Genomic DNA, 8,574 nt, shown 5'->3' with positions numbered 1-8,574 from the left:
GACCCGACACGCTTCGGGGCATCATTCTACCTTCTTCTCTCTGTCATTATGCTGCGTATTTATTTAACGTGCTTATTCCGTTTGTGTTGTGCTTTGAGGTCTTTGAAAAGTCAGACGCTTGAAAAGTCATCTTGTCTGACTCACACAAAAACAATATACAGGGGGATAAAACAAGGTTGGATAGAGGAGCAGGGAATCACATAACTTAATTAAGGGAACCACCTTAGGGTTGGTAAGAGACATGAACCTAGAGTGGCTCCCAGGTGCCCAGAGAAATGTCCCCAGTTAGTTCCTTGGGCAGCTGAGGATAGGGAACCTGAAATGACCCTATCTGATAGTCATACTGATGAATATCTTGCATATCACCATAGAACCTCATCTAGTGATGGATGGAGATAGAGACAGAGACCCACACTGGAGCACCGGACTGAGCTCCCAAGGTCCCAATGAGGAGCAGAAGGAGGGAGAACATGAGCAAGGATGTCAGGACCACGAGGGGTGCTCCCACCCACAGAGACAGTGGGGCTGATCTATTGGGAGCTCACCAAGGCCAGCTGGACTGTGACTGAAAAAGCATGGGATAAAACCAGACTCTCTGAACATGGCGGACAATGAGGGCTGATGAGAAGCCAAGGACAATGGCATGGGGTTTTGTTCCTACTTCATGTTCTGGCTTTGTGGAAGCCTAGCCAGTTTGGATGTTCACCTTCCTAGACCTGGATCGAGGGGAGAAGACCCTGGACTTTCCACAGAGCAGGGAACCCTGACTGCTCTTCGGACTGGAGAGGGAGGGGGAGAGGAGTATGGGGGGGGGGGAGAGGAACGGGAGGAGGGGGAGGGAAATGGGAGACTGGGAGGAAGCAGGATTTTTTTTTCAATAAAAAAAAGAAAAAAACAATATACAGAAGCAAATGCACACAAGATAAATATAAGCATAAAAATTATAATAAGCTGTCAGAAGTTTCAAATAGTGAGCATTTGCATAAATAATTTTAAATGCATCGCTGCCACTAGAGTTCCATGAACAAGTGTTGGAGTGAGAAATACCAGAAAGCGTGGTGGTTGTAGTATGTGTTGAGTTAATCATTAAAACTAGGTAAGCTTTAGATAAGGTTGTAGATAAGCTAAGTTACCTGCCTACTAAATGTGCAAACCCACTCAGTATTGTCATAACATTTTTAAAACGCTGTCAGGCTAGATATTTTAACATGTGAAGATAATTCCCACAACTCTGTGGACTCTTCAATAGTTTATTTAATCATTAAAGCCTAGAACAAAAGAAAAATTCAAGAATCCATTCCAATATTCTTTCTGTTAATAACAGAAACCTGATCGTCTCTGATAACCTGAATCAGGATCCCTCTCCGTGCCAATATTTAACTCAGAAAGTCAGTTTTCCAGCCATGTTGCTGCTTGAACCTGGAGAAGGCAGCTTCCATACTGCTCCATTCTGCATCAATATTGAACACGTGAAGGAGAAATCTCAGCACAGCTTCCTATTACTCAAAATGCCTAGAATACAGAACAGTCTGTATTACCTTTTATTGGCCCTGTGTTTAAATCCTAAAGCTATCTTTAATATATCACAAAGCAAAATTTAATCTGTATATGAAAGCACACTCCAATCTAACAAATATTAAACTTTCTTATGTCAATGTACAATAGAAATAAATTCCTAAAACTCTTCTAAAAATGGCATCAATATTATTCCTTTGCATTTTTAACTCTTTCATATAGTTTAATGGCATTTTTAAATTTACACGATATCTCTCTTCATGCTCATATTCTACCAGGAAGTGATTTTGTAGTACATAGACTAATTCCTCAAAGACTCTGCTTTAATATTTACCACTACCTGAGAAGTAATGAAAGTAGCCTATAATTAACCAAATCGATGGAATGATAATGTATCAACTCCTTCTGCAAATGACTTCCTCTACAAGGCTCTAAAATCTACTCTAATAGCTTTTCTATCGTCTCAGCAAACAAACATAGAATTATCTGGAACTCACCCATTTTTTATTTGTAATCTGCATCTTTGGCTGACAGCATCCCTTGTCAGTTCAGTCTGCTTTTGTAGGGTTATCAGTCAGAGGGGAGGCAGGCAGGCTTGTTCACCAAGGAATTCTTTACACATTGGAAAGCTTTGCTTCAAGTATTAATCACTCAAAACATGAGTACCGCTGAACAAACGATAATCAATGTGCTCTTCCAATTACAATATGCATACAGGGCAACTTAATAATTCAAAAATTTCTAGGTAGATGCTTAAAATAGCTGTAGAGATCAAGTAGCATATAAAGTTTGAGGATTACATCAAGAGGGCTCATGAGAAAATGAGGTGTGTTTGTAAATATGCCCCTTGTCTCCACCTGAAGTCTTGCTCAGTGCACCTTTGCCTTAATTTTATTTTATTCCTTGTGTTCCCATTTTCAGTTCTAATACAAATATATACTGTCCTACATTCAACTTTTGACTGAAACGTTCATTGTTTATTTCTCATTGATTGCCAGTTCTTCTGAATTTCCCAACATGAAGATCCTTTCTGTTAAATCAATAGGTATTTATTAATTTAAAAAAATAATTTTAATGAACATCTGTTCTGCTCACTAGTGGCATAGAAATGTTTCTAAAAAATCAGTCAAATACAAGAGACTAGAAAGGAATTCCTGTAGCTCGATGGCAGATTGTGGCTAAAGAACTACCAGGCAAAAGCCTCCGTTGAGCAGAGCTTGCGTCACAGCCCGTTTTCCTGTTGAAGTCCTCACTGCAGTACATCCCTACTGCATAGACCCCATGGTCCTCACTGCAGTACATCCCTACTGCACAGACCCCATGGTCCTCACTGCAGTGCATCCCTACTGCATAGACCCCATGGTCCTCACTGCAGTACATCCCTACTACATAGACCCCATGGTTCTCAAGCTGCTGTGAAAGCCGGCAGAGAAGAAAAAAATATGCCTCGATCTCACGTGTAGAAACTGCAAGCAAGAACAACTGGCCTGTCGAGATATGCCCACCCGTGAAGGAGTAGCATAACCATTACAGGAGTAACCAACTATTTTCTGATCAGATCTAAGCCCTGCTTCATAAGGTAGTAATTGTGTTCCGTCCTATTAACTGGGCCCAAGCCCGTGCCTCTTAGACCATAGTTTCTATGGAGGGCCTAATAATATTATTCTGCTGAATTGACAAAGTAATAAACTGCCCCCCTAAATTCTTACCTGTGTACCCACAGACTAGTACATCTCTTAACTTTCATCAGAGAAGTATCCCCTTATAACGTATGTCAATAAATGCAGATCTATTCCCTCAAAGACTGCAGAGTTCTCAGCCATACATGAGACGTTCATACCACACCGGTCTACTGAAGGCTCAGGGATCTTTGTGGAAGAGCACACCGAAAGCTTCTAAGAGCCAGCAGTGGTGGGTAACTCCAAGAAACACGGTTTCCAATACACAATAGAGCAGTTTCACATGAGACTTCACCCTGGTCGTGGGGACAGCATGCCCAAGGCCTCCTTGAACGCCAGGATGACAAACAAATTCAGCATGGAGGGGAGAAAGCAGATAGTAAATGGCATCGCTAGTTGTGAATCTGTTGGCATTTGACAGTCTCTGGGAGATGGAGAGTCACCTTTCTGTAATGGTGTGACCCGGGTAGAGTGAACATATTCCAGGGCCAGCCCCACTGCCAAGACTAGCAGAGCCACGCGAGCTAGGCTCAAAGATGAAAGAAGAAAATGAAAAAGACATAACCTGACAGTTGGTTGGAAAGGGACGGGAGGATGGAAAAGGTTGTTCTGGGAGGAGTCTGGAGGAAGAATATGTTCAAAATATGTTTTATAAAATTCTCCCCCAAATTAACAAAAATAATGCCAAAAGGTTAATAGTACAAAAGAGGTAATAAAACATTCTTTGTATTAGCCTATACGAGTCACTCAGAGTCTACAGAAATATTGATTTTCCGATCTCTTACCATAGTCAGTGGACTAGGCTGCTAAGAAATCAGAGATAACACTCAGATTTGGCATGCACGACTTAAAGTTTATTGAAACTTTTAAATCAGGAAGGGAGGACAACAAAAAGTCAGGCAGAGGACATCTCACCAAAACGCCTACGAATCAATGCTCCAGGTTAGACAAACGGCACCTCTGCCCTTCACAGTGCCCAACAATACATGTGCTCTACACGATGTTACCCTCCCTGGATATCCAGGGCCACTAGATAGATCTAGAGCCCTGTTCCCTCCATGATATTCCTTTACCACCCCTAACTGTCCCAAGGAGAGAAGTCAGAAAGCTAGAATTCATAAGCAATAACATGATTACCTCAGCTGACTTTGTCCTTGCATGGCCAACATGGCAAGGCATGGCAGAAATGCAGAAAGATGTTCCCTTCTATAGAACAACAGTTTTCTATTCTGCAAGAAAGGAAGCTAGTGACCATCTAGCCAGATCCTACTCACATTTCCTAGCCTTAGTCCTTTTCCATTGTCCCCCGCCATGGTAAAAAGTCTCAGAATGAGAGAACTTCTAGAAAGAAAATAGTGGGAACTGCTGAAGCCCGATCTTTATTGGGTATTACGTGATCAGCACAAGACTGTCAGCACATGGAAAGCAGCACAGATTAGAGGAGAAGTGGATCGATCTAAGCCATGTGCTTTGAGATGTCATGTCAGCATCTTAAACATGTCCTGCTTCAGTAAGGATATTGATCTAACTGGAGGACCAAGAGTTCACACCACCACAGAATAATCATCTTCAATTTCAACTTCATGTTCTATGGTAGTATTAGCCATCTCTGTAGTAGGTGTAGGTGGGGAGGGAGTTGAGTCTGGGGTAGTTATAGTAGTCGAAGACGGAGTGGTCTCGGGTCCAGGTGCAGGTGACGAAGTCAGAGATGGTGTCGCAGCAGTGGTGCAGGAATCCTGACTGGACCCTCCATCCGTGCGAATGATGATGGTGGTATTGGTGGGGTTGCCAAAGCGGCCAAAATAAAAGGCCAGAGCTGTAATGGCTGTGGCGACTAGACAAGCCAACAGACACATTACGAATATTTTCCAGAGTGAACATGAGTTTTCTTTAACCTGAAAAGCATTACAAAAGTAATTATTTCTGCAATTATAAAATAGTAACAGGTAACAGGTTTCATCTAGTATAAGATCAATGTACTTCATTATTCTAAAGACTGTTATGAAACCATAAATTCCCTAACACACATACACACACACACACACACACACACACACACCATATACAATCTTGTGAGGACAACAAAATTCTTCAGTGATTACTTTGTATTACATCAATAACTTTTCATATTAAATAACTAACCTTAGAAATCATCATAATATTATCAGGTACAGAGCTCTAATTAGTAGTGATGTGACCTGTATACAAATAAGGACACTGAGCTAATTGTCTTTGGAAGGTGGAAACTTGCAGAGACCCTGTTTATTTTTGCTCCTTGTTCATTGTGTTTAATATTTCACATTAAATATTAATATCTGTAATTAAAATTACTTATTAAATATATTTTATGTGTCAGGCATAAATACAAGAGATCTTACTGAAATATATAAATACGCAAAGTGAAATGGTTTTGACCCATGGAATCTTAAAGACACACTCTAGTGCTCTCACTGTGTAGGAGACCTTATGTCCCCGGAACCTCATAAAAGTGCCAGAGAAGGACTTGACTGTCCTGTTTCATGTTATTCAAAGGAACAATAGATGCATCTAACCACCTCCCCTCAGACCTTACCGAATGCAGCTCGCAAGTCACATGGTGGGATCTACAGCCACATTGTGCTCCCTCAGTTGAACAGTACGGATTTCTTAATAACTATACAGAAAGAGACAAAGTAAACAAATAATCAGGTAGATAGCAAGTCTTAAACTTTATGAAAGAGGAAAGTTTATGTGATCTGGGAACATAAATATACATAAAACAAACAGAATAATATGAGTGTAGCATGGCACAAAGGAAGAACTGAGTAAATTCTATGGGTATCATAATGGTTTAGTGCCTATATGTTTGCATTTCACACCAAATGACCAAAGAAGGAAAATACGTTGATCATATTAATAGATGTCCCAGTAGCACTGAACAGTGTAAGCATCCTGCCCTGACAAAAGGAGGCAAGCAAAATGACTCTACACAGACTAAAATTGAAAAAATCATTTCTATATGTGACAGGAAATGTTTACTTCAGCACAATGACCCATATATTTTAACAGTGAAATCTGAGGGCCCTCTCATTACAGGAAGGAGAAGGGGATCATATTTTCCTGAAGGTTCTAGTCAGTACATATGGATAAAAAAAAAGTAAAAACAAAGTTGCCAACATTTGAAGGATGGCTTATTATCAGACTCTTGAGTAATCAGTCATATAATCTATTCAGATAACAACTTAATAAGTCATTGATTGTAAATGTATAAAGAAATATACGTAAGAGTCCTTGCTTTTTTTTTTGTGGTGGGTGCGTGTGTCTCACTATCTACAGTAGTAACCAAGCACAGCAATGTGGGGGAGTTCATACAAAGAAAACATAAGTCCTTATTGGGGAACAAAAGACAACTTCAATAAGTGTCCTCTTACAAAAAGTTTCAGTAGTTATAACCTATCAGTCCATAAATTATAATTAATATTATATTATTATACATAATAATATATAAGTGTAATTAATATATTTGATAAAATTATAATTTTAAAGAAAGATATTTTGGCTATTTGATAATAATTCCATGTGATAAACAAGCTGGGAGGATTAGATTAAATTAAATTCAAAGAAAAAACACCAGTGATATAGGTAGAATTATGAGTTTTATAAATAATGTTTTTAAGCTTCCCAATATAAACATGCATAATTGCTTTAAACAAGACTCCCTTGTCTCAAGTTTAAGCATCTCAAGAGGGGTCACGTTAACTGTCAGTGCTAAAAAAGGATAAATTTTTATCCCTTCTTCTGTTCATTCTTCCTTTCTTCATATCTTCTTTCCTTCCTTCTTTCCTTTCATCCCTCCCTCCCTCCTTCCTTCCGTTCTTTCTTCCTTTCTTTCCTTTTTGTTTTTGTCGTCATGAAAGCTTATCTCATTGTTTCCTTGGCCTAACTAAATACTTTACAATGCACTAAATTGCATCAAAATTTCTGCTATAGTGAGCAAACACTATAAATCATATTCAGCAGCACATGGGAACATAACCAAACTCTCTACTATATGAGGCTAAAGCAGTGGTGTCACGCAGCATTCCTGGAATCTGGGAGGATAGACACTAAGCTTATGATAGTCTAGTTTTGAAAACTAAACTGCTCTCCTGTGCAACTTCAATTTACAAAACAATTTTCTAGAATATTCTAACTTTGCTGTTATTTTATATATAAATTCTAGTTGATTAAAGTCATTTTTTGTGTCAGGGACAGATGTTGAACTTAAAAGTAGTTTTTTTTTAAATAAAGAAGCATATGTAAGAAAAGAATTCATTTTCTCACTCTGAAACCTAGCTACATGTACTGACCAACACTTCAATGTCCTCATTTGTAAAATGAAGGCATTAGTTTGAGTATGGAATAAGACCATTTAGATTTGTTTTCATGGGTCTAAGAAAAGGGCTGATTTGCACATTAGCGGAATAATATATTTTCAACAAAGTTCCCCCCTCTGTGAGACATTTCCTTTCATTGTTACTTTGATTAGAAATAGACCACATTTAGGGGGGACGATCAACAATAAATAATTTCAATGGACTAATCTGTGTAGAAATAAAAATAATGCTGTAATTTTTTCCTATAAGATCCTTTAAATCATCTTTTGTTTTTTTCTTTTTTCTTTTTTTTCCATCCTGGCACATCATCGTATGTTTTGATATAAAGACTAAAATACAGTTACCAAGCCTAATTTCCAGATTATCAGAAATATAAAAACACAGTCTGGCACACTGAACAAATCCATGATAATTGCGACCAGATTCACTCTGCCATGGCAAACTTAGAGTTAAAAAGTCCCTGCGAGATTGAATGTTGAAACCAAGAATCTTAGACAGGAGAGCGATGAAGAGTTTTCTGCAGGACTCACCTGTTCCCCTGAATTTTGCTCAACGTTCAGGGTGTACTGCTGCTGCTTTCTACCCATTCTGGGGTGGTGATCTCAGATGCAACTCCAACGAACTCTGTGCCCGCTGTGTGGATTAGAAGGCAGAAATGCTGAACCTCTGCTAAATTAATAACCGTGCCTTTAGCCAACGTGAAGTCTGTGAACTAATAGTTATCTTCCAGGGAAAGGTGATAAAGGCTATCACACAATTAGATAAAGTAAAATAGAGCCACTGGCTGCTCTTTAAAGTACCATGGAGGCAAGGTTCTCTTATATATGAATGATGTTAGACTGCTGGGAATTTATAAGCTCATGCCCCGTTGATTTCATGCAATTTCTCACAGTTTAGGAATCCTGTGAGGCTTCTGAACAGGCCACAAAGCCACTCCCTGATTATTCATGTTGAGGAATCCTATACCTAAGCAAACAGAAGGATTAGGGTGTTGACTAACTTCAAAGTCTCTAGTGATAAGACGT

At 39.1% G+C, this 8,574-nt stretch overlaps 1 protein-coding gene across 1 annotated transcript; it reads right to left on the bottom strand.

Annotated features, from left to right (window-relative positions):
- Positions 1-4,052: 4,052 nt before the first annotated feature.
- Positions 4,053-8,355, bottom strand: LOC126488323 (dynactin-associated protein). Its single transcript, XM_050121735.1, has 3 exons — positions 8,080-8,355; positions 5,767-5,847; positions 4,053-5,089 (listed from the first exon to the last, which is right to left on the bottom strand). The coding sequence occupies exons 1-3, from the start codon at positions 8,134-8,136 to the stop codon at positions 4,739-4,741; spliced, it is 489 nt and encodes a 162-aa protein (XP_049977692.1). The 5' UTR covers positions 8,137-8,355; the 3' UTR covers positions 4,053-4,738.
- Between the last annotated feature and the right edge of the window lie 219 nt (positions 8,356-8,574).

This window comes from Alexandromys fortis, unplaced genomic scaffold (genome assembly GCF_014885135.2).
Source record: "Alexandromys fortis isolate MF-2015 unplaced genomic scaffold, M_Fortis_MF-2015_v1.1 scaffold_202, whole genome shotgun sequence".
NCBI classification, from domain to species: Eukaryota; Metazoa; Chordata; class Mammalia; order Rodentia; family Cricetidae; genus Alexandromys; species Alexandromys fortis.
The sequence above is the reverse complement of the archived record's forward strand: the minus strand, read 5'-3'. Positions and strand labels throughout refer to the sequence as shown.

Bases quoted from the DNA above. Each gene is read 5' to 3' on its own strand.
- LOC126488323 (XM_050121735.1), bottom strand. From the start codon at position 8,136: ATGGGTAGAAAGCAGCAGCAGTACACCCTGAACGTTGAGCAAAATTCA. The intron at 5,848-8,079 runs GTGAGTCCTGCA...CTTTCTGTATAG, and splicing joins AGCAAAATTCAGGGGAACAG to TTATTAAGAAATCCGTACTG. The intron at 5,090-5,766 runs GTAAGGTCTGAG...AATGCTTTTCAG, and splicing joins TGACTTGCGAGCTGCATTCG to GTTAAAGAAAACTCATGTTC.